The 26,479-nt window shown below is 38.8% G+C and overlaps 1 protein-coding gene across 3 annotated transcripts in view; it reads right to left on the reverse strand.

Annotated features, from left to right (window-relative positions):
* The window catches only part of LOC132765619 (protein SSUH2 homolog), a 29,044-nt gene extending 4,391 nt beyond the window's left edge, over positions 1-24,653 (reverse strand). The window contains exons 1-12 of one of the 3 annotated variants that reach the window (XM_067463486.1): positions 24,532-24,653; positions 21,918-21,976; positions 19,593-19,664; positions 17,428-17,506; positions 14,250-14,379; positions 13,445-13,505; positions 11,105-11,229; positions 8,411-8,473; positions 3,658-3,734; positions 1,470-1,562; positions 859-964; positions 104-211 (exon numbers count right to left, since the gene is read on the reverse strand). In XM_067463486.1, the coding sequence (XP_067319587.1) occupies positions 104-211; positions 859-964; positions 1,470-1,562; positions 3,658-3,734; positions 8,411-8,473; positions 11,105-11,229; positions 13,445-13,505; positions 14,250-14,379; positions 17,428-17,506; positions 19,593-19,664; positions 21,918-21,976; positions 24,532-24,557 (999 nt within the window). In that variant the 5' untranslated portion in view covers positions 24,558-24,653. Of the gene's footprint in view, positions 1-103; positions 212-858; positions 965-1,469; positions 1,563-3,657; positions 3,741-8,410; positions 8,474-11,104; positions 11,230-13,444; positions 13,506-14,249; positions 14,380-17,427; positions 17,507-19,592; positions 19,665-21,917; positions 21,977-24,133; positions 24,290-24,531 lie in introns of those variants that run through there. The other 2 variants (XM_067463485.1, XM_067463487.1) reach the window with 2 other exon arrangements.
* Positions 24,654-26,479: the final 1,826 nt, after the last annotated feature.

Genomic DNA, 26,479 nt, shown 5'->3' on the forward strand with positions numbered 1-26,479 from the left:
GAACATGAAGCTGAAGCTGAAGATACCCTGCACTGTAGCTGAATGTAGCCTTTGTGTCAAGTGTTTTGGCAGCCCGCGCCCCCCCCCCTCCCCCAGCACTCACCTGTCTCAGTATCCGCCTTGTGGATCCAAACTGGAATCTATGCCCTTCAACTGCATCCCGGGAGGCTTTCATGATGACATGGTCAGGAAAACCCAACACTGGAGTTACCTATGAAAATACAACACCTTCAGTACACAGAAAAGAAATAGAAGCCTAGACTAATGAACAAGAAGTGGATGGAATTATTATTTTTAACTACGATTGACTCCTGAATTGTTCTTAAGGCCACAGCCCAGAAAAACCACTTTGATGTATCATAGTTGAACAAGTGACATAGAAAAAGTGGCACAAATATGAAATATAGTCTATGTATATTAGTCCACTACTGTCTTTTTAAAGTAAACAAATTAAATTATTAAGAAGAGAGGTAAGGTCAAAATTATCAACTTTGCAGATCTGATGATTTATAGATTTGTCCAATAGGTTTTCTTTAGGAATGTCTATGCCATTCGGCATGACTCTATGGCCAACTTCTGTAGGCCCTCCAGGATGATTCAATGGCCAACCTCCAGATGAAACTTAGCAGAGAACCATGCTGGAAGACTTAGCAATTCCTAGAAAGGTGATTTCTCCAGTAAAATGGTATTTTTATTCCATGTTCCATGAAAAATAACAAGTTTTTCCACGTTCGTGAGGGTCCTGCATATATTATCCAGCAAATATGGAGGGCTTACTGTATATTTATCGATATTGGGTTGGCTCTTTGGCAACTTTCCCTACATAGCTTCTTGCTTTTATTGGATGTCTTGCATTACCATCAATTGCTCATCTTCAAATAACTTCACTCCATTTACTTCATCAAAGAGTTTAGTTGGAAATCCAATGTTTGGATCTGATACATGTTTAGAAATGTTATTCTTCCTAAGAAGGCAAAAGTAATGAGTTGCAATGAGTACTTCTTGCATGTTTTTATCTTCATGAAAAATCAACAACTGCATCAAAACAAAGCACTTTCAAAAGACTGTCTACGAAGGTATGCAATAGGGTAAAACAGCCTGCTGCAATCTCTACTAAATTAGTAAAATTATGTAAATAGATATAAATCATTTTTAGTCATAAATTACAAGGGTTTTACATAACTAATAGAAATATTAGTGATAATATTATGTAAGAAAATTTGAAAAAAAATCTGTTCCTGGTTTAAAAGTGTCATTTCCTGTTTAATTGTGTGGTACTTACTTTGAAAATAGTTGCTATGCTCCAGGATCATGCTTCTCAAGATAAAGTAAAATACTCTTCCTAACATCATTACTGGGGAACGACTGACTAGAAACATTCAATGTTAGCCTCAAACAGCTATACTTGTAGCACCCATATTTCAGAAACGATGTCTCCCTTCCACCATGTTTTTTTTTACAAGACTTGCCATTCAATTATCAACTCAATGAACACCAGGAGCTGTCCTCTTCCTTTACAGTCAGGGCATTCTTTGGTCCCCATACCAGAACAATCTTTGCACCTGTTTAAAAAAAAACATGTTTTTTCAAGGAAAACCAAGATTAACTGAAGCCTTTAGTAAGAAAGTAAGTAAGGGCAAACTTTCCAACTTGGGGGCCACATTGAGGGCCGGGGTAGGGTGGGTGGGTTGGGAGGGAGGGGGTTCTCCCTAAGTCCCCTCCCTGCCATTTCCTCCCCTTCCTCTTCTCTCTAGGAGGCAGAAAGTGAAGGAAAGACAGGAAACGTTTGGATCCCAAAAGGGTTCGTCTTGGTCAGCGTTAGATGGTGGATGGGAGGAAAAAAAGTGTATACATTAGACCCCTACTCCTGATACAGAATCCTGAATTCTAGAGCTGGAAGAGACCCACGAGGGCCATCCAGTCCAACCCCCTGCCATGCAAGAAGGCACAACCAAATCCCTCCTGATAGATGGCTTCTGTGGAAAAGCCGCCAGAGAAGGAGACTCCACCACACTCATGAGGCAGCCTGTGCCACTCTCCAACAGCTCTTACTCTCAGGGAGTTCTTCCTAATTTTTTCAGTTGAATTTCTTTCCCTACCATTTGAAATCATAGCTCCCTTGTCCCCTGGTCTAGAGCAGCAGAATGTTGAAACATGGTTCTCATGTTCCCTCTCTGCCATCTCTCCTTCCAGCTAAACATCCCCCAGGAGGAAAGGAGGGAGGAAAAAGAGAAGGAAGGGAGGAAGAGAAGGATGGATGGACAGAAGAGAATGAAGGGAGGAAAGAGAGAAGGAAGGAAAGACAAAAGAGAGGGAAGGAAGGAAGGAGAAAGAGAGAGAGGGGAGGAGGGAGGAGAGGAAGGAAGGCAGGGAGGGAGGGAAGAAGGAACGAAAGAGGGAAGGAAGGATAGGATGGTGAGAGAGAGGAGGGCCTGAGAAAAGAGCCCAAAGTGGCGCATCCCCCCCCCACTCGGTCTGGGTTTGCCCATACCTGTTTTAGTACATGCAAACACTGGGGGGGGGGGGGGGGGGAATAGAAACATCCAGAGGAAAAGGAACTTTCAACCAAGTCTTTTTACAGCAAATATTTGGAAAATGTTCCCTTTAGCATCATGAACAAACTATTTTAAGACAAAATGATCCCTTTAGCATAATGAACAAACTATTTTAAGACAAAATATTTATTCACCCTGCATATGTTCTATATAGCAGGTAAATACATAGGCAAGAGCATGAAAGTATCTTACATCACTGCAATTCATGATTTTGGTTCTATTTTCTCAAGTTTGTTTTATGGGAATGAATGCTTTATGTCTGCTTAACATTCTGGAGGACTATAGGATACAAAATAATTTTATTTGCTTTATTTGTGTTGTTGACTTCTTCCATTTTTATTTTCCTATTCCTCATAAACTGGCCAAATGAAAGCTGTTCCTTATAGTTCAGACATTCCTTACATTTTAGGACTTTGTAGCTCCATTTATAACATAAAATGTTTGGGTTTTTTTAAAAAAAGTAAATTCAGTTTGTAATTATTTTCTGAATAAAACACAAGCACTTGTCCCAAACAATGGTTACGATATCTTCCTTTCATATCAGTACAAAAATTCTGCAGAGTAAATGAAGCATTTCTTTGAGTTTCAATAAGATAATTATACAATTACTAGAACACCAAATATGTTTGAAAATTGAGTGCAAACATTCCCATATTAAAGACAGGATAGACATTATAATGCAAACAATTCTGGGCGAGGGGGGCATATGTTTTTGGAGTGTAGTTAAGTGGCCAATGATTATTCCCTATTTATTATTCCCTAATTGTAAAAAGAAGTCTCTAAAATGCTGTAGCTTGATTAAGCCTACCACCCAATTGAGTTCATATCAATAATATCAGAACCTTGCATTTCCGTTTTTGTGACTTACTCCTCAAACCACTGTACTACAGGAAGTACATAAAACAAGAATTCAAGCACGACCACAATGTGTTGATTGCATTCTGATATGAAATAGTAAAATTGTTACATGCAAAGAATTGCATGTAACAATTGTTACATACATACATTCTGATGGTTCATGATAAAACCAAAACCTGTAAAAGGACAAGGGATGACAATTTTCCCACCATACAACATTCAGACCCAACAGTGACTCACGCACATGTCAGTTCCAGTTCCCGTACACCTGCTGCATGTTTCATCATTGATCCGGTATCCTTTTCCATTACATGCCCAGCACTGTTGCTATCAAACAGATGGAGCAGATATTAATAACATTTCTTCAAACAAAACTTTTCTTGGTAAAAACTAATCGTTAAAACCATATTGCATCCACTTTTTTTTGTCCTTAGTATGTCTACCTTGGTTGTTTGTTGCATGCTTTCAAGTTGTTTCCAGCTTACATGCTTATCAAGTTTGCACCAAATTAGGAGTGTAAAGGAGGGTAAAATTACTGCCACCAAATTTGTGAGGAAAGCCAGGCAATGATCAATATCAGCTTAGGAGCTGGTTTATAAAGGGACTATTATTTACAGAAGGCTTTATTCATGTGATAGCATAGCATTTACTGTCCCTGGTTTGACTTTACTTCTTATGCAGGCTGTTTGACTTAGGAGAAACTGTATCAGGCAAGGTTTGAGGAAAACAGTAACAAGTTTATTGGAACAAGCAAAGTATAACAGATTCGATGTTTCTTCTCTAGAGGCACAAATCTTGATAGGTTCCATTAGTAAGGTTTCATGAGAAACTTTAGGTACAGACTTTAAGAGGTTTCTATAAGCAGATGTAACTTTCCTGGATAACTGTCCTAATAAAACAAATAAGCTAAAAGGCTTATTTAACAAAATTGGCTCCCAGCCAAACCCTGATTCTTAATATTAAAGAGCCAGTCTTCCCTATAGTTCTCTAACTATAGTATTCCTGATGGTTTTCCACACACCACAGGATCAACTACCTTCTCCTGTAACTCTTTGTCACAGACTGCCACTTTCAAACAGCTGCGCCGTGAAGTGACAGTTGGCTCCGCCCCTGTTGCTATGGCAACTCAGCTCAAGCCAAACCTGCCACCATCTCTAACAAACTATAATCCTACATACTTACCATTTATTAACTACTGTTTAAACAACACATAACCATAAGAATAAAAGTTACGCATCGTCACAAGGAGGGACAGCTAATACTCCAGAAGACAGGATCAGAATTCAAAATAACCATAAAAAATTAGAGAGCTGAGCTAAAATCAACAAAATGAATTTCAACAAGGAGAAATGTAACATGCTACACTTAGAAAAAAATGAAATGCAAAGATACAGGATGAGTGATACCTGGCTCGACAACAGTCCATGTGAAAAAGATCTAGGATTCTTTGTGGACAACAAGTTGAACATGAGCCAACAGTGTGATGCAGCAACTTAAAAAAGCTAATGGGATTTTGGGTTGCATTAAAAAGAGTATAGTGTTTAGATCAAGGGAAGTCATGGTTTCTCTCTATTCTGCTTTGGTTAGACCTCACCTGCAATACTGCATCCAATTCTGGGCACTACAATTTAAAAGAGATATTGACAATCTGGAAGGTGTCCAGAGGAGGATAATTAAAATGATCAAAGGTATGGAGACCATGCCTTACAAGGAGCATGATAAAGAACTGGTTATGTTTAATAGGCCTGGGCGGTTTCGTTCGTTAATTTTGTAATTCGTTAAATATTCGTTATTTTTAACAATTACAAAACGATTACAAAACATATTTTCAAACCCGGAAGTGTTTTTAAATATCGAAACGGCATCCTCCATCTTTTTTACGGGCTTCCGCCCGTTTCGGAAATGACGTTTTAGGGATGGAGGATGCTGGGTGCGCCGGGAGCCAATCCGGCGCTCCCAAGCACCGTGGCTCATTTGGCGGGCTGCCCTTTAAAAGCGGCTCCGCGTGGCCGCATTGCTCATTGCGAAGGAGACAGGAGGTGCGGGAGGGAGGCTTGATGGTTGGCTCTTGGCTGCTTGCTTGCATTCATTCATTCATTCATTGCTGGGAGCAGCGGGGAGGCTTTGCCCTGTTTTCGCCCCACAACAGGGTAGGGCAAGCATTTTGTTAATTTTCCATTTTTAAATATTTCTGAAAAATATATTTTTCTTTTATTCTTCAAAAAATTCAAAAAATATTCTAAAAAAAAGAAAAGACCCTTGTGTGCCTGTGTGTGTGAATTTGTCCCTGTCCTGTGGCTGTGTTCGCTCCACAACAGGGCAAGCATTGTTAATTTTCCATTTTTAAATATTTCTGAAAAATATCTTTCTTTTATTCTTCAAAAAATTCTAAAAATATTCTAAAAAAAGAAAAGACCCTTGTGTGCCTGTGTGTGAGAGTTTGTCCCTGTCCTGTGGCTGTGTTCGCTCCACAACAGGGCAAGCATTGTTAATTTTCCATTTTTAAATATTTCAAAAAATATTTATAAATAAATATTTCAAAAAAATTCAAAAAATATTCTAAAAATGAAATTAATGAAATTAACGAAATTTCGTAAATACTGAACTTTTTCAAAGGAAAATTTTGTAATTATTTTAAATATCGAAACGCAAAAACCCCCCAAATACAAATCGATTTTAGAAACAAATTTTTGCGTTGTTACCCAGGCCTAATGTTTAACCTGCAGAAGAGAAGGTTGAGAGGAGAGATGATAGCCATGTATAAAAATATGTGAAAAGGATGCCATAAGGAAGAGGGAGCAGGCTTGTTTTCTGCTACTTAGGAAGTGTCATGGGTTCCAATTACAGGAGAGGAGATTCCATCTGAACATTAGGAAAATCTTCCTGTAAGAGCTATTGACTGTAAGAGCTGTTCAGCAATGTAATTGTTTGCCTTCGAGCATAGTGGAGGCTTTTTCTTTGCAGGCTTTTAAAAAGAGGCTGAATGGCCATCTGTCAGTGGTGTTTTGATTGAGCTTTTCCTGCATGGCAGGGGATTGGACTAGATGGTTCCATGTGGTCTCTTCCAACTCTATTATTCTATGATTCTATGAACTTGTGGAATGTTTTCTTGGTAGGTTCTGTTCAGAGAGAGGTTGTCATTGCCTTCCTCTGAAAGTGAGACGTATCCAAAGTCACTCAGTGAGTTTCCATAGCTGAATGGGGATTTGAAACTCAAAACACTACACCACACTGGCTCCCTTTAACCTATTTGCACATATGTGCTTCTGACAAACTTTTTAAAACACCTTATATATCATGGCTTCCTCCTATAAAAACCTCAATTGTTTAAGAAATAGTCTACTTCTCAGTATGTTAGTGTAGCAGAAAGGAAGGTGTCGTCTTCTTCTGATTTAGAAGACAGGGAAAATCCTATTTAGATATCTGACTGGAAAAAACTGTCTTCTCTCCTCCACTTCAGCCTTTCCCCCACCTAACCCTAGGGGGAATACAGGGGCTCTAAAATGATAGGAAAACAAATAACAACATACAATAGGCAGAATTATCCATGAAATAGTTTGTGTTGGAAGCACAAACTTAGGGAGAACTGACACAAAACATATCAAGGTTACTATAGGTCCAGTCCCATCCTATATTCTGGCATACAACTACAAATCAGTTTAAAATGTCCTTATTAGGGCTGGGCGGTTTCGTTTCGTAATTTCGTAATTCGTTAAAAATTCGTTATTTTTTTTAAATAACGAAGCGATATTGAACCATTCAGGAGCAACAAAAAAACAAAACGAATTTTTCCAATTCATTTCGTAATTGTTTCATAATTGTTCCGTTATTGATTCGTAAATGTTTCGTTATTATTTCTGCATGTCTGGTGCAAGTTTTAGGGTTGCTGTTTGTTTTCTCAGTGAAAAAAAATATAATTATCACACCAACAGTCAACAACAGAGGGAGAGGGAAGCTTCAGAAGTTTTTTTAGCGTATTGCGCGATCGCGGCCGCCATTAACGAATCGATTCGTAATTGTTTTATGATTTCCGAAATTTCGTAAATATCGAACTTTTTTTAAGGAAAATTTCGGAATTCTTTTAAATAACGAAACGCAAAAAACCCCTAAAAACGAATCGAGTTTAGAAACAAATTTTTCCGTGTTTGGACAGCCCTAGTCCTTATGCTTCTTCACCACTAAACAAAAGCAGTTAGGCATTTCCTCAAAATCAGCTGGTGCCACCCAGTTTCAAAAACTTACAAACACAAATCTATGATAGTTCCAACCTGCTTGCTCTCAAATGTTTTCATCAAGGCATATCACTTACTATCTCTAGAAACCAAGCAAGTAAATGAGATACGTAATGGAATGTCTTTAAAAAACTAATGTATCATAAATGTAAAATAAAATATTTTAAATTGTCCAGTAGATATTAAACTTGTTAATTATACTATTTATCTTTTAGTTTTCAGTTATGAACAGAATCCTGTTGGGGTGTAAGGGCAGCGTAAAAGTCTTCATGCAAAAAGTTATGTTTTCTTGGAGGTTGTGTACATACCATCCCTTCACCATCAAACATTCTGAATGCCTCCACTCCCCCCTGAGATCATTCACACACACAAATGGATAGAGAGCTAGCTATCTGACCATCACATCTTAGGTGAGTTGAAGACTTTGGCATCTCTTGCACAATCATCTGTGCAACTATGGGATCCAGCTTAATTTCTCTGGTGTATAATATAAAAATCCACCCCAATGACTTCACTGAAGTGACTTTAATAGATTTTAACTGACTATCTGGTTCTTATCTCTGGGTTTCTCCATCAGGCCTGCTAATCAAGATCATCAGCTGTTTAGAAAATACAGTGATTAATTTCAGTTCAGAAATAAAAATGTCACAAGAAGTAGAACAGCCTTTCCCTATCTGTCCCGCCCTTTAGCTTCTCATTCCACAATCTTTCCTCCCAATAAACTCTACACGAAGCAAGACCTTTGCTTTATGCGCAACTGCTTACCTTACTGCCGCCTTTGCATTTTTGGCAAGGGCATCTACCACAGGTTCCACATGTTGGACATGCCTTTCAATAAAAGTGAGAATAACATTAGAATGGAGTCATCTTCATTCAACATAGTGTAAATTTTACTAAAGGTATGTTATTTATTATAAGTTAGGTAAAGGTAGTCCCCTGACATTAAGTCCAGTCATGTCTGACTCTGGAGTGTGGTGCTCATCTCCATTTCTAAGCCGAAGAGCCAGCATTGTCGGTAGACACCTCCAAGGTCATGTGGCCGGCATGACTGCATGTTACCTTCCTGCCAGAGCAGTACCCATTGATCTACTCACATTTGCATGTTTTCGAACTGCTAGGTTGGCAGAAGCTAGGGCTGACAGTGGAAGCTCACGCCGCTCCCTGGAATTGAACCTGCGACCTTTCGGTCAACAAGCTCAACAGCTCAGTACTTTAACCCACTGCACCACTGGGGGCTCAGTGTAACAGTTACTTCTGTTAAAAGTACAGCATTTCTGTTTCCTTTGCCTTAGTCATACTTTGCCTGCCCTCACTATCATTCTCTTAGATCTATCAAGTTCTCTGTTACCAATGTTACTGAGGTAAAGGTAAAGGTTTCACCTTGAAATTAAGTCTAGTCCTGTCCAACTCCAGGGAGTGGTGCTAATCATTTCTAAGCCAAAGAGCTGGCACTGTCCATAGATGCCTCCAAGGTCATGTGGCTGGCATTACTACATGGAGCACTGTTACCTTTCTGCCAGAGTGGTACTTATTGATCTATTCACATCTGCATGTTTTCAAACTGCTAGGTTGGCAGAAGCTGAGGCTGACAGTAGGAGCTCACCGTGCTCCCCAGATTCGAACCGCCAACATATAGGTCAGCAAGTTCAGCAGCTCAGCACTTTAACCCACTGCGTCATCAGTGAGTTCAATGTTACTGAACTCATCAGTTATTCAGGCCATAAAATGCCCTTCCCAATACATTCCTTGGTTTCCTATCCATCTCTTTAACACAGACTCCCTGCTCTAAGCATTAACCCTGTGTGCAATTTGCAACACCATTCTCTTTTTCCTCTTATATTTCTTACTCCTCTTTTATTTTTCAATCAGTTTTGTTCCTCAAATTCTCCATCATGTTTGGTTTGAAAGGCCTCTTTCCTTTGTATGTGGCACTGGTCATGATTCTTCTACCATGACAGAAATCTCCTCCAGAGCCAGAGAAATAAGAGAACACTGTGATTGCCTTTTATGGATAGCACTATGAGTTATAATTATAATAACAGGACAAAGTATGCCTATGCAAAGCATTCTCAATAAAGAACATTGCTGAAAGTGTTTCAGTGTTTGCTACGCAGATACATGTAGATATATTGATAACACTACATACATTTCTCAGTTGATGTTTGTTGTTGTATATTATATTTGAAATCATTTCTGATTCCGGGGGCTTCTACGGCTGTTTCTTCATTGTCATCTCAAAGAATAGGAGGTGTTAAGAGTATTAAGTGGAGCAGAATTGACTACAGTTATGCTCTGCTATATACACATGAGGATACTGGCCTCTTTACAAGTACAATTTGCCTTATGAAATTAATCCCAGTGTCTTTTTGAAATTGGTCCTACAGCAGTTCAGTTGCATATATCAGCAGAACTCTACATTATTATTTACCATCTAAGATATTTCACTATCTGAACCAATATGTTACTTAGTTACTCTTCCAATAGATGATAACAATGGATCAAGTTGGATCAAGAAACCAGAAAGTAATTACCTTAGCTTCATGTTAGGGATAACTTTCTCAAGATTTAAAATGCAATGTTTTCCCTCTTTTCTTAGAAGGATTCCCAGCAGTGAAATGTGTTCTGTAAAACCATGCTTAAGGATGCTGTTATACTATTCAGTGGGCTATTTATATTGATCCATGTGAAAATCAAATTTCAAGTTTGGATAACAAAGAATTTTGTTAGGCTTAGTAACTTTGTCTTGTTTTTTTAATGAACAATATGTAACTTTGTATGTTTTGTAATGTATGCTGGTGAATTCGTAATTGAGAGATATATTTATTTTGCAACTTTGAATCCTCCAGTTTTGTGATGGCTTATAATGAAGCAATATAATCGTGACTCCGATCCAAGTTTGCTATCCTGCCAACTTCTATAATGGTGACAAAAGGAAACTAGTCTCCCTTTTATGAAAAAGGAAAAAGTGCAACTGTACCAGAAGTATTATGACAGGGAAAATGTATACCCATCTGCAAGTCCCAAGTTTGGACTGGCTATTTCAGCAGTTGGCTATTACAGCCTATCATCAAAACAACTTAAACCCCTCAACTCCAACTTGTCCCAAAGAAGGTTGTCGAGACCACATATATTTTGGCTTTGTTAACAAGGCCAACCAAAGTTTGTAATCCTCTCTAAATGATCATATTTATTCGGAACAATGGCTTCAAACTACAGGAAAGGAGATTCCATCTAAACATTAGGAGGAACTTCCTGACTGTGAGAACCGTTCAGCAGTGGAACTCTCTGCCCTGAAGGGTGGTGGAGGTTCCTTCTTTGGAAGCTTTTAAGCAGAGGCTGGATGACCATCTGTCAGGGGTGCTTTGAATGCAATTTCCTGCTTCTTGGCAGGGGGTTGGACTGGATGGCCCATGAGGTCTCTTCCAATTCGATGATTCTATGATTCTATTCATACTTTACCTTGACTGCTGATGTGTGAGGCACTTTCAATTTTATAGTGTAGTCTTTGAACATCGGTGGAACTGATGTCACGACATCCCAAGGTAAAGGAGCCACACCATGCAAAAAGGAATCTACCACTCCACCTGAGGTGGAATAATAATAATATTAATAATAAAATACTTTATTTATAGACCGCCCTATCTTCCTGAGGGTACTCAGGGAAGTTAACACACAAAAAAGGCAAACATTAAATACCCTGAAACAAATACAAACACCTCAGAATAATGAAAATACAACACAATAACAATAAACTTTTAACAAAAAGAATTATCAAAATGAAAAACAGAATACAAATAATCAAATAAAACATATGTATGTATACTAATAACATAATTAACATTAAAACATGTACCCAAGCAATCAAAATACATAGAAAATGGCAATCATGGTTGTTCTTTAAAAAGTACCATAGCAGCAACGGGTACAAATAAATTAGCCAACATATTAACTTTAAACGTGTCTTAGTCCTCCTCCTCTCCATACACTAAAGTAATTTGGTGTGTTTTTAAGAGTTTTTTGACAGAGAGGTGGGTGGGGACCATTTTTATTTATTTGGGGAGGGAGTTCCAAAGATGAGGAGAGATCATAGAAAAGGCCCCCACTCTCATTCCCATCAACCATGCTTGTGACGAGGGTGAGACCGAGAGCAGGGCCTCCTCCACTGACTGCAGTGCACGAGATGGCGATCAATGCAGTTTCAGTTCCATAATCAAGCGTGAAATCAGATTGAAATGGATTCAGATACGCCATTTATTAGTATCATGAAGAAAGATACACCATGTATTAGTATCATCTCATCTCATCATCAAGGACTGTCCTGGAAAGGCTAATTAAAAATTATCAACATATATAACAAGGGACAATATCTATCTTCTTTATATATACAGAATACTTACTAAAATATTTTAAAATGTCCTTATTAAAATATTTAAAAGCAAGCAGAATAACATTTCAATGACCCAGTGCACTCACAAAACCCTTCTTTCCCCTATTTCTAAATTCTTATTTTTGATATCATATACAATAAAAGTGACTATATCCAATTATACTTTACACAAGCCAACATATTTCTGAAACACAAGGTATCATCAGGACTGGGTTTGCCCATAATTTGTTGTAGAATACTAAATACAGAATACTTACTAAAATATTTTAAAATGTCCTTATTAAAATATTTAAAAACAAGCAGAATAACATTTTAGTGACCCAGTGCACTCACAAAACCATGGTCTGTACTACTACTTAGGTACCTGTGGCATAACTGGGAAGTCTTTCCTCCCTTTTTCTCTTCTCCTAACAGAAATGTTCCCACTCAGTTACAATGTAAGCCATTCATTGAAATGACACAGGATACCAACACAAACTATAGTATGTTTCAAAATGACAGGTTCAATTTCAAACTACTTTATTTCATGGTGGCAACATGTTACAATTACACAAAAAGTTATAAATGGTTTAATGCAGTGGTTCTCAATCTGTGGGACCCCAGATGTTTAAGGACACAAAATCCTAGCATATACCAGCTGTTAGGATTTCTGGGAGTTGAAGGCCAAAACATCTGGGGACCCACAGGTTGAGAACCATTGGTTTAATGTGTTATCAAGTTAATATCTTGTTAGGTCTTAAGTTGTAGTATCATCTTGAAATGACTGTGTCTAGGGACTGTTTGTGTATTGGAAGAGAGGCATCTGGTGGTAATCATATGAAACTCTATATCCAACTCTTTCAAATGGTAAGAGTTTCATTCATGGTACTTTGTAATTGCAGAGATACAGCAATTTCTATCTCTTTGAAATACTCTGTATATTAAAAATGGTGTTAGCTTCTATTTGTAAAATTATAGTTTTCTAGAATTCAATTTTGTGTTAGTATTGCCCTCTTCCATACCTGCTCATTACCCATTAGCACAATTGGGAGTTTCATTTGAATTGGGAATCACAGTTTGGAAAGGGGAAAACAGGAATAATATAAAGAAATGGGTAAAGCCCACTTTCTCCCATGTCACAATCCAGAAGGTTCCCAATGAAAAGCTAATGTGATATATTTCATATCTGGTTTTCTGCACTGAAAATGACAAAACATTAACTAGAAAGTTAAAAGTTCCTTCCCCGACTTCCAGGACCTTGCACTTGCTTCCCCTTGAACATCTTTATTACTGCATTCTGGAAGTGTTCACCTATTACTCACTGATTTTATAACTGCAGTTTGGTATCTGAGAAAGAACCACCATTCTGGGACAAGCACACATTTTACCAAGTTGCAAGAAATGTATACATTACTTGATAGCATCCTGCTTACCATTGTACGGCTCTGCTTTCCAGACTGCGGACCTTGATTCAGTGAAGGTTTCCAAGCGATACTAAGAAATCATTGGCAAGAAATAAACAAGGAAAAATTATTCATTCACTCATTCATTCATATATGTGTACATTTATTAAAATATAATGATATTCTGCGTTATTCTAGACAATTTCAGAGTGGCATGCAAGCAAAAAATTAAATCAATGAAGTATAATCTAAGGCAGTGGTTCTCAACCTGTGGGTCCCCAGGTGTTTTGGCCTACAATTCCCAAAAATCTCAGTTAGTTTACCAGCTGTTAGGATTTCTAGGAGTTGAAGGTCAAAACATCTGGAGACCCACAGGTTGAGCACTATTGCTCTAAAGGATAATGCCTAAAATGTATTAAACAAAAGAAATTGAATCAGCTTAAACCAACATATTCAGGTTTGGGCAGAATCATTCAATCCCAAAGGTTTTAATAAAATATTTTAATTTGTCAGCAGGTGAGGCAACAAACAGGATTCCAAAGAGAGGGCATCCCAGTATTGGGGTGCCACAAAAGAAAAGGCCCTGTTTTATGTCCTCACACTGTAAAGGGAAAGAAAAAGCTAGTCTTTCAGACTACAATCTCAGATATATAAACAGAGAGGTATACTTTCAAGTATTGCCACAATTCCACTCACCCCCAATGAAAGATAAGTATGCAGATTGTTAGAAGTGCTCACAGTGGACCTTAAAAATAGAACACCTGATCTGTGAGAAGACAGGTATGATCTGCACAGAGCATGAATGTATGGGTTTGCAACAAAATATACTGTTTACTCTGTAGGTATTGAATGTCTGCAGATCCTGAAGAGACATCTCTATGGCTGGGGCTTTGCTGTAGCAGCACTTGCTTGAAGCATACTGAACAAAAGCTTCTTTGGCATCATCTTCTGAAATAGCAGGAATTCTGTAGAAAACAACAGTGGAAATAAATCAGAAATCACCATCTATTCAGAGACTTCACTTGGAGGAGCTCTGCTTTACAAAGAGCATGTGTACTTTTTAAAAAGATACATTTATTTTGTACATTCATTTACCAATATTTTCACTCTTCCAGAAACAAGCAGCTTATTACAGCTAAATTGGGAGGAAATGTTAAACAAGGTGAAGAACAACCAGCACATCTGAAAGAGTGCAGTTGGTGCTCTGAATCCACCAGTTCTGCACCGGTTCTCCAATCCATGGCTTGAAAATATTCAAAAGAATATCCAAAAAGTAATCCTTGATTTGTACATTTTGGAGAAGGAATAACATTTTACTATGCCACTGAATATAATGGGACTTAAGCATGGTATCAATGATAAGTTGTACAACTGAACCTCAGCAGATATCAAGGACCCACTGCATTCTCTTATTTCGATTTAAGTTTATTATTGACAGGTCTGTCTTGGAAGCTGCATGTGGCTCCAAGACCATTTGTTCTGGCCATTCATCTCCACCCAAATGCTAACCAAGTACTGATTTATATCTGGTGCCTTGAACAATCCTCCCAAAAACTAAATCTCGGATAAAAATTGAGGAAATTACAGTAAGGCACAAAAAACCTGAGGAACTGAGAAGGTTGCAAAACAAACAACAGACCATAGTAATGCACAAACTCATCATCAAATTTTAAAAGTCAAAAGAGAACTGGATAATATGGAGATATACGCAATGTGGAAAAATAAATCCTTAGGAGCAACAATACAAAAGAAGCATGCAAGAAAGTTATAAAGAATATAAAAGGGTGGAAAAATAAGAACCTAAGCATTTTAGGTAAAACAAGAGCAACTAAAATGTTTTAAACCCTAAACTAATGTATTCAGGGACTATTTAGGAAATGGAACCAACCTATAAGATAATGAACATTTGAAGGTAAAAAATCTAGAATAACAGTTATAATTAACTATATACCTCAGGAGAAAATAGGATGGGGATTGCCAATCTGGAATTCTATTATGAGGCTTTTCAAATAAAACTACTACTAGAAATTAACAGTAGAAGAAAAAAATAGATTAGGATAGAAAATGAAGGAAATAAAGGTGAGGGAAGGTATGGGGTGTTCACAAGCAATTTAACGGCAGATATTAAAAAATCATATGGCCAAGTAGAGAAAAATGGCTGACCTATAAAGAAATAATAAAGGGCACCCCAGGCAATCCATCCCTAAAATCTCAAGAGGAACTAAAAAAGTACGATCCCACGCTCTCCTGGTTTCAATACCACCAGATAAGAGAAAGTTATAATTTAAATCACAAAACAGGCTTCGAAACAGAAGACCCCTTTTGGGGTAGAATCATAAATTCTGAGGGAAAGCACATACGGAAAATATATCAAGTGCTACTGAGGTGGGAAATGGAAAAAGAACAAGTTAAAGAAAACATGGTGAAGTGGGCTAAGGACCTAGGCCACCCAATCAACTTCAAGGAATGGGAGAAAATCTGGTCTGAAAAATTAAAATGTACATATTCCAACGATTATAAGGAGAACTGGTATAAACTATTTTATAGATGGTATCTGATCCCAGAACAACTAGCCAAATTTAGTAAAGGGAAATTGGAGGCAAAATATTGGAAATGTAAAAGAAATACGGGAACCTTTTTTCACATGTGGTGGGGGTGCAAAAAAGTGAAAGCCTTTTGGCGGATGGTCCATAGAGAGACAGAAAAAATCTTAAAAAAGAAATTCCCCTTAAAACCCGAATATTATCTCCTGGGAATAATGGATGGTGATTTTGATCCAAATAATAATGAAAGTAAGATTCTTTTCCACCTTTCCACAGCGGCCAGAATCCAGCTGGCTCGGCTCTGGAAATCCAGAGAAGTCCCTACAACAGAACAATGGTCGTTAAAGGTTTATGATGTAATGAACATGGACCTACTAACTGAGAGACTAAGAGCCCATGGAGGCAAAAAGAAGAGTACAGACTGGAGCAATTTTATGGAATATATTGAAAAGAAGAAATAAGAATCTCCGAAGATGTAACGAGACCTAGACTAGTATATGATGAGAGCTGATGTATTATCAGTCGATATTGTTATACATAAGAAACTATTATCTGTCTGTTCAACCTGGAAGTCATTGCATTTTAAATTCCCTTCCCAGTTCACCCTTCTCCTCTTCCCCACACCCAACCCAACTCACACCCACCACCTAGCACCCGATCTAACCCTGCCTGACCAGTCCCCCTACTCCCCCCCAATATCTCCCCCCTTACTTTCCTTCTCTGTTTCCCCCCCCCACACACACACACACACACCTGTTGTTTTTATATGTGTATTGAAAATTTTGCAATAAAGATATTTAAAAAAATCATATGGCCCTAGAAAAAATGTATTTGAAATATGGAAAAACGGCAACTGAAACAGATGCCAGAAATATCTAAATGGACACCTTTAGAAAGTTTATATGAGAAAGAGAATGACCTGAAATAGTGGAAGGAAATGAGAAGTAAAGGACTTGACGAAATTAAAGATATTTATGACATGAATGGTCAACTAATTCCCATGGGTAGGATAATAGAAAATATGGGTAATGGGAATGGGATAAAAAAATATTGGGAGCATAAAATAAACATAAACAAGGAAAATGTGGTAAAAAAATAAAGAAGGGAGATAAAACTTCTCACCCTCGGGGGTGAGAAGGGCAAGGTACAAGTGTATGAAATAAATAAATAAATAAACTGGATGAGATATTTTAAAAATGGAAAAAAACAAGAGAAAGGGGTGATAGGAATAATTTATAAATTGATGATTAAGGATAATGAGTACATGGTAAGAACAATACAAAAATAGGGCAGAAGGAAGGCCCACTCATGAATCAAACAGTACAGAATATAATGCAGGGGATGAAGAAAATTAAACTGGACAAGTATAAAGAATTGGAAGGAAAATTTATACAAAGGGATTAAGTCCAATATGTTAGTATTGCAGGAAAAATAAGGGATGGTATTCCCACAATTATTTGCCTCACTTACTTCCAGTCTGTCTGTTGTAGACATGGCTGATCTCCTTGAATGGGAACCAAATTGGGTGGGAGAGGGAAATGTTTCCTAGCTGTAAAGAAAAAAGTTTTTAAAAGGCTGTTAGAATATATGGTCATCTGAGGATTCCCTGCTCTTGGTTCCACCTCCCTCGCAAGTGCGATTGGTGGGGACGAGAGACAGGGCCTTCTCAGTGGTAGCTCCACGGCTATGAAACTCCTTCCCCAATGAAATTAGATCAATGCCTCCCTCCTGGCCTTCAAAAGAAAAGTAAAAACTTGGCTATGAGACCAAGCCTTGGGGCAGTAAGCAGTATAAGGAATGATCTGGGATTATGTGAAATAGATATATTTGGAATGGCCTGAACAGCAATTGTTGGATTGCGTGATATTGATGTTTATATTGATATGCTTTTAATTTCATGTTTTGATGTTAAATGTCATGTTTTATGATTTAATTGATAATTGTATATTATTATCGTTATGTTAGATTTCTTTATGTGAGATTACATTTTACCATAATTATGTTGGCAGTTCACTAGAGAATTACCCCAACCTTAATTAAGCTCCTGCACTTTAGTTTGGGCCCTTTCCTGTATTTCTGACGCTTTAATGGCTAAGGACATTTTTTCCTTCCAGCTCAGCCCTCTGAATGTTGCACTTTCCTTTGGCTCTATTTAGGAACCACTGCTCTTACTCTGAGCCACCCAAATCCAACATCAATTTTTGTTCAGCCATGATATTGTTTTTATGATGTTGCCTGACCGTTATTTATTTATTTATTTATTTATTTGTCGTGTCATCAGCAACCAGACATTTGTATTACATTTTTAACAAAAACAAACAAACAGACAGACAAAACACAGAATTTGCAAGCTTGGTAGTTGATTAAATGTCCTTTGACCAGTAGCTGGCCACTTGGAGTGCCTCTGGTGTTGCCGCAAGGAGGTCCTCCATTGTGCATGTGGCAGGGCTCTGGTTGCATTGCAGCAGGTGGTCTGTAGTTTGCTCTTCTCTACACCTGCATGTCATGGATTCGACTTTGTAGCCCCATTTCTTAAGATTGGCTCTGCATCTCGTGGTGCCAGAGCACAGTCTGTTCAGACTTGCCTGACTGTGATGTTTTTTTTTTTAATTGACTGAACAGACTTGTCTGACTGTGATTTTTTTAATTGATTTGTTGTTGATGATTGTGTTTTATTGTGCTTGTTTTCACCTGTAATTCTTGGGCTTGTCCCTTTGTAAACTTCCCCAAGTCCCTTCGGGGAGATGGAGGTGGAGTATAAAAATAAAGTTATTATTATTATATTATATTGGAAACTGCTTTTAGTCTCCTGTTGAGGGGAGAAAGGCAATATACAAGTGAAATAAATAAATAAAGATTGTGAATGCTCTGCAAAGTGAGGAAAAACACGTTTAAAAGTCTTTCTTTAAATTGTGTCTTGGTAATAAAGTAAATCAGAATCCATACATTAATATCAATCTACTTTTCCTTTTTGGATAAGAAAAAGTTTTAAGCAAAGCAAAAAGGCTGTGGACAAGGTCAAACATAAATGCTGTGAAACACAATTCTCTTTCAGGCATGTGGTGAAGTGTCATATGCAGCGAGTTAGGCATACACGCTTCCCCTCCTTTGACACAGCCACGAGCTTTCACTTCTGTATTTGATGAAGCACTTTGACTACAGTTTCAATAACATACCAATCTTCATCATGGTGTGCTAAAACCACTCAATTTCAAACAAGAGTTGATGACACCATCATACATTTATGGTAGAGTACCCCCAATTTAGGAATCATGAAACACTAAATTGTGATAGTTCTGAAAGGTAACCAAAAGCTTCTGGCCTCTTTATCATGGCAGTGCCAGGGGATAGGCATCAATCTCACTGGGGCTCATTCTCTACCAATGTTTTAGCCGCAGGAAAGAATTAACCCAAAACCCAACTGACAGCACTATGGATTTAAGACTTACTTTGTTGCAAAGCCTAAGATAAATCTTGCAGCACTTTTGAGCAGAGCTTGGAAAAGAAGACTACAGTGACAGTGACTATGCTGGCAGAAGAACATTTTTTCAAATTCTGCTTTACTGACAGCGATATTAGAGTGTAAACCACAAGCATGGAGTCCATGAAAACCACTGCTTCACTTATATACTTGCCCTGATCTTGAATTCCTATGCCTTCATACCCAGGGAGACTGCCCATGCCAGCAAGAAAGGGAGTCAAAGGTCCTGGGGGTTGAGATTATCATTATTAAAATCATCATCATCATCATCATCATCATCATTTGTTACCTGCCTCTCCTTATGGCTGGAGGCAGGGTACAATGCAGCTAAAACACATCACTATGTAATACATACAATGAATACATCCATTGAAATACACCACCAGAAAAGACATCGATTAAAATACATTATGAACGGATTACTGTACTATACAAATAGGATATAAATATAAAATTAACAATTTAAAATCAACTGTGTGACTACATATGGAAAGACACCTAGCACATAAAGACATACAGTACCAGGGCAATTAAAATATTGTTTTTCACAGTAAAATGCAAAATACCACTGTTATACTGTTGAAGCATATTAAATACTGAATCTCCACATACAAATTATTTCTTCTTTATTACAAAACTACCATGTTAGGATAAAGAGAAACAGAAATGCAAGATTTATTCACAAGATGCAGAAAGCAGAATGATACAGCTATCTGTGCATCCCAATATTTAGTGGATCCGAATAAATCTTTTTAAAGGAATATTTTCCCAATCTAGGACTGCACACGTGCAAAACGATATCATTAGAACCGAGGGTGCATCTACACTGTAGAATGAATGCAGTTTGACACATCTTTCATTGCCATGCTCAATGCTATGGAATATGGGAATTGTACTTTTACAAGGTTTTTAGCTATCTCTGCAAAAAGATGCTAGTGCCTCACCAAACTCCCAGAACTCCATAGCTACAGCAGTTAAACTGAAATCAAACTGCACTAATGTATGGTGTAGAATGAATCCTGAGCCAGTTGGCTACCAGTGGTCTTGAAAAACATGGCAGGTAGCAGTTTCAGAGGAAATTGTCACTCAAGTTTCATCAGTTGTATGATTTATTCTGCAAACTAATAATGTCCTACTGCGTTGTTAAATGTCCTTTTATTTTAAAATATTTTAATTGATACATCCATTCAATTAACAAATTTTGCCATGCAAGTCTTAGCTCAATATACATTATTCCAAAAGTCACTTTACCTTATGTGAAGCATTATATATTCCTTAAATGTGTATTACCCGTACTCTTGCCCCCCCCCCCATTTCCCCCCTCCCTCCTGGAACAGCAATTCCAAATGATGTCATTGCATCGATTTAACCATGTGGAAAGCCTGGTTCAAAATGCTATCATCTCTGTCTATTTTGTTGGTTAGAATAGACCATTTCCTATACCAGTCTTGTTTTGTACAACTACTCATATACTTCTTTTTCTTTTGAGATTCTCTCCTCTGAGAGATAAGCCTGCCAAGCTTCTAAATCCCATCTCACATTGTCTCTTCATTGAGCTATTGCAGTCTGTATTGAGGCTATTATATATTTTAGGATTTCTGTCCAATTATTATCTTCCTTTGCCTCTATAGTGAGGCCCCTTCCACACAGCTCAATAAAATCTCACATTTTCTGCTTTGAACTAGAATATATGGCAATGTGGACTCAGACATCCCAATGCAAAGAAGATATTGTGGGATTTTCTGGCTTGATTTGCTGGGTTAAATGGCTGTGTGGAAGGGCCCTGTGAGACATGAATCTGGCTTTATCCCACTTTAATTTTTCCCTGTTATTTCTTCCATTACATTTCTTATTTTACTGTAATAATTCTGAATCTTTCTGCAACCTATTCCCTCACAATTATGCCAATATTTGTTGGAAATATTTCTCATTATGTGAGCTAACTGAAGGGGGCATTTAGAAATTATTTTCCATTGGGTTTCTTTGATATTTAATTTTCTGACTGTTGCAAATCCAAGATCTGATTATTTTCTCACTAAAGTTTTTTCTTGTTTCCAACTCTCTATAAGAGTGGTTTTTGAGTTCATGCAATTGTTTTATGGGAAAATCTGACACTAAATTGAATGTTTATGTAACTATATTTGAATGAACAAATTTTATATTTATCACATGTGAATTCCTTGTGATTGGGGCTTCCTTCTCTAAAACAGAAATTGCAAATTATCATGTATTGAAACGTATTATTAATCTTGCATTGAAACTCATGTTGCAGTAACCTAGATTTGAAACATAAACAGATGTTTGTTATCTTAGCTTGGAAATAGCTTAACTATAGTACTTTAAAACTGAAATGTGTTTTGATGGATTAGATGCACAGTAAACATGTACAGGACTGCAATGTTACAAAACTCTACCTGAGTGGACACCATTATCATTTGCAATGTTTAAAATACTTTCAATAATTACTTAATCTACATACCAACTGTACTGGGAACAGGCACCTGGACAACAGTTCCGTAATTCTGAAAAACTGGCCCACTGGTAAGAAAGAAAAAAATTAAGAAGTAATACTTTTTCTGTTAGTTAAGATTCGGCAATAGAAAAGGACTGCCAGGACAATTTACAAAATAAAACTTTATAACTAATAGCTGTAGATAAGAGGACCAGAGTGATGTGCTGGTCTGAGACTTTGATACTGGAAGGCCAGAGATGCATAAAAACACAGCATTGCCCAAACATGAATCAAGGAACATGAAAGGCACTGCAGACTCACTCAACCAGAGAAGTCAGCCATAGCAGAGCACTTGATGAACCAACCTGGACACAGCATATTATTTGAGAACACAGAAATGCTGGACCACTCTAACAACTACCATGTCAGGCTCCACAGAGAAGCCACCGAAATCCACAAGCATCTGGACAATTTCAACAGAAAGGAGGAAACCATGAACATGAACAAAATCTGGCTATCAGTATTTTAAAAAACCCTCTAAAACCAGGACAGTAAATAAATAGCAACACTCAAAAATAGAGGAATTCCAGACAAGAATCAATAAGGGGCAACAAATACCCCCAAACAAAGGATTCCCCCAGACAGGAAGCAATCAGGCTTTGCAGCTACAAGGCCATTAAATGCTAATCAAGGTTGCCTATTGCAACAGTTGCACATGCCTCAAGCAGACAAGAGTTCTTTCTCCCATCCTGAACATTCCACAGATATAGAAACCTCACGTGCTTAGTTTCCAACAGACTGCTTTCGACTGGATTATATGGAACGGTAGACTCATATAATCCAGTTCAAAGTAGAACATCTGGATTCAGAAACTGGATTATATGGCAGTGTAGATCCATCCAAAGTGGTGACAAACTGCATCAATTCTACAAGACAGATGAGAGAAGGGAGTTCTCACGCTCACATGAATGACCAGCTCTTCTTTCTAGGCAGCAGATGAATACCCACTTGGAACTTTTTATTTCCAAAGAACAATTAAGAAACAGGCCTGGATAATTAAGAAACACTAAAGAATTACAGTACTTTGACCCACGTCAGCAACATCTTAGGCTGCTTCCACACAGCTGAATAAAATCCCACATTATAGGCTTTAAACTGTAATATATGGTGGTGTAGACTCAGAGGGCCCCCTGGCGGGTTAAACTGCTGAGCTGCTGAACTTGCTGAGGTTGGCAGTTCAAATCCGGAGTGTGGGGTGAACTCCTGCTGTTAGCCCCAGCTTCTGCCAACCTAGCAGTTTGAAAACATGAAAATGTGAGTATATCAATAGATATGGCTTCTGTGGGAAGGTAACGGTGCTCCATGCAATCATGCTGGCCACATAACCATGGAGGTGTGTACAGACAATGCCAGCTCTTTGGCTTAGAAATGGAGATGAGCACCAACCCCCAGAGTCAGACACAACTAGACTTAATGTCAGGGGAAACATTTACCCTTAGGCCGCTTGCATACAGCTGTATAAAATCCCAAATTATCTGCTTTGAACTGGAATATATAGCAATGTGGACTCATATAACCCAGTTAAAAGCAGCTACTGTGGGATTTTCTGCCTTGATATTCTGGGTTATATGGCTTTGTGGAAGGGTCCTCAGAGGCCTGGCATCTGTAGAATAGGAGGAGGCATTCCCAATTCTTAGCCAAAGCATTCTAATGCCTTACCGAACTACGAATCCCAAATCTTCATAGGATGCTGAAATCAACCAGTGACAAACCACTGAGGGTCCTTCTACACAGCCCTATATCCCAGAATATCAAGGCGGAAAATCCCACATTATCTGAGTGTGGACTCAGATAACCCAGTTCAAAGCAAATATTGTGGGATTTTCTGGCTTGATATTCTGGGATATAGGGCTGTGTGGAAGGGCCCTCAGATCCCCTCCAAATACAAGTGGAACAGCTGCTGCTCAACTACAGAGCAAAGTAGACCAGGGGTGGAGAACCTGTCATTGTATCAAAATCTTAGCCTTCCACTTTTGGAAGTTGTAGTCTCCCAAGCTTTTTAGCCTTCTCTTCCAAAGAGTGCTGGTACCCTAACAAACTACAACTCCCAGGTGTCCATAGCATTGAGCCATGGCAGTTCATGCGGTATCAAACTGCACCCTTTCTACACACCGTGGTTTCCCTCCAGTTTGTTGGGGACCACGAGGCCTGGGACAATGGGAGTTGCAGACCCCAAAACTAACCTGGCTTAGTCCGCGGCCTCCAGGTGCTATTTAACCCACAAACACACTCCTGAGTGGCTTTCACGTTGAGACAGACCCTCCTTCGCCCGCTGGAGAAGATCCACAAAAGCGAGAAGGAAACCAACTAAAAAGTCCCAGTTCCCTTTCCTAAAGAGAAGCAAGATAGGGGAGGGACTCCAAAGGTGGGTGGATCTCTACCAAAGCCTTGCAAAAAAAATTACCCAAACCTAGTTATGACATCCCCACCCCACGCCTTCCTCTTCAGGAGAACAGACCAAGAGGGCTGCTTCTTGGAAACTCCCCCAGGCAATGCGGGAAACTGTGCAAGGATCAGGAGGGAAGGAAAGTCTCAGGAGCCCGAGGAGAAGGTCTAAGGTCTAAGGCCTGAGGTCTCTCACCAGTTCACTTGTCTCCCTTCAGCCATGGCTGCTTACTTAGCCCTGGCCAAAGCGAAAGGGCGAGGAAGGGGGAAACGCGTCGCCTTCCGTTCTTGCTCAATGTTTGCCTTCCCTTTCTCGACGCGCACCAACTCTGAAAGCAGAGGTTGCTTCAGCCTGGTTGCGAAACCCACAGGGAAAAACTCCACCTCCCTTGATTGGAAGTCACACGTTCTTTAGGATCAGAAGAACTTTTCAAAAGTGCGCCTCTTTTATGGGTAGTTCCAGTCTTGGACTAGGGCTAGATCTACACTGCCCTGTTTTCCAGGATCTGATCCCAAAGTATCTTCTTTGACCTGGATTATATGAGTCTACACTGCCAGATAATCTGGGATAAGCAGATAAGGACCTGGCTGTGGCACAGCTAGTGAGTAGCCAGCTGCCTTAAATCACTACTGACCAAGAGATCATGAGTTCGAAGCCAGTAAGCTCCTGACCATTAATAGTCTAGTTTGCTGTCAACCTATGCAGCCTGGAAGACAGTTGCATCTGTCAAGTAGGAAATTTAAGTACTGCTTTATGCAGGGAGCTTAATTTAACTAATTTACAGCACTATAAAACCTTCCAGCATAATGCAGAAAAATGAGGACTCGGTGTCACAAGTGGATGGTGAAGCGGCAGCTCCTCCTGTGGCCGGAATCAAGCATACCCTCATGAAGATGGAAAATTGCCTCTGTGTCTGTCTATATATGTTGTATATCTAAATGACATTGAAAGTTTGCCATGTATATGTGTATTGTAATACGCCCTGAGTCCTCTGTGGGGTGAGAAGGCTGGAATATAAATACTATAAATAAACAAACAAATAATCTGGGGACTAGGGGTAGTTTTACACTGACCATTTACCCAGGACTCATCCAGCATGTCAACTGCGGATCAACCCAGAGATAGTTTATAAAAAATATAAAAATATTAGTATTTCAGTGGGAAGTGTGGGCCTGCTTTTGGCTGATGAGATAGGATTGTTGTTGTGTGCTTTCAAGTTGTTTCAGACTTAGGCTGACCCTGATCAAGGGCCGGGTAAATTACGTTGGAGGGCCATATCTGGCCCTCGGGCCCTGGTTTGAGCACTCGTGCTCTACTGCATATAAAATAGGTATTAAAAATAACAAACATCCACTGATAAATCAGCATTTGCAAGGCTTCCTAAGCAGACTGATTTTCATTGTCCCGTTGAAGGCTTTCATGGCTGGAATCACTGGGTCGTTGTGAGTTTTCTGGGCTGTATGGCCATGTTCCAGAAGCATTCTCTCCTGATGTTTCGACCTCATCTATGGTAGGCATCCTCAGACATTGTGAGACCTGTTGGAAACTAGGCAAGTGGGGTTTATATATCTGTGGAATGTCCAGGTGAGAGAAAGAACTCTTGTCTGCTTGAGGCAAGTGTGAGTGCTACAATTGGCCAGGTTGATTAGCAATGAATGGCCTTTCAGCTTCAAAGCCTGGCTGCTTCCTGCCTGGGGAATCCTTTGTTGGGAGGTGTTAACTGGCCTTCATTGTTTCATGCCTGGAATTCCCTTGTGTTTGGAGTGTTGCTCTTTATTTACTATCCTTATTTAGAGTTTTTTTTAATACTGGTAGCCAGATTTTGTTCATTTTCACAGCATTTTCACAAGCTCACAGCAACCCAGTGATTCTGACCATGAAAGCCTTCAACAACACAGTCATGCAAATGTCTAATTTTTCAGAACCCCAACATTCAGCTAAGGGTCCTTCCAGACAAGCCCTATAACCTAGAATCTGATCTCTGGTTTTATACTTTAAACTGGATTATATAAGTCTGCACTGCCAGATAATCTGGAATAAACTATAACCTGGGATCAGATCCTGGGATATAGCACCTGTCTGGAAGGGCCCCAAGGGGACTCCATTTGAAGTTGGGACTCACAGTTTAAGAAACAGTGGTTTA

The sequence above is a fragment of the Anolis sagrei genome, chromosome 2 (genome assembly GCF_037176765.1).
Source record: "Anolis sagrei isolate rAnoSag1 chromosome 2, rAnoSag1.mat, whole genome shotgun sequence".
NCBI lineage: Eukaryota > Metazoa > Chordata > Lepidosauria > Squamata > Dactyloidae > Anolis > Anolis sagrei.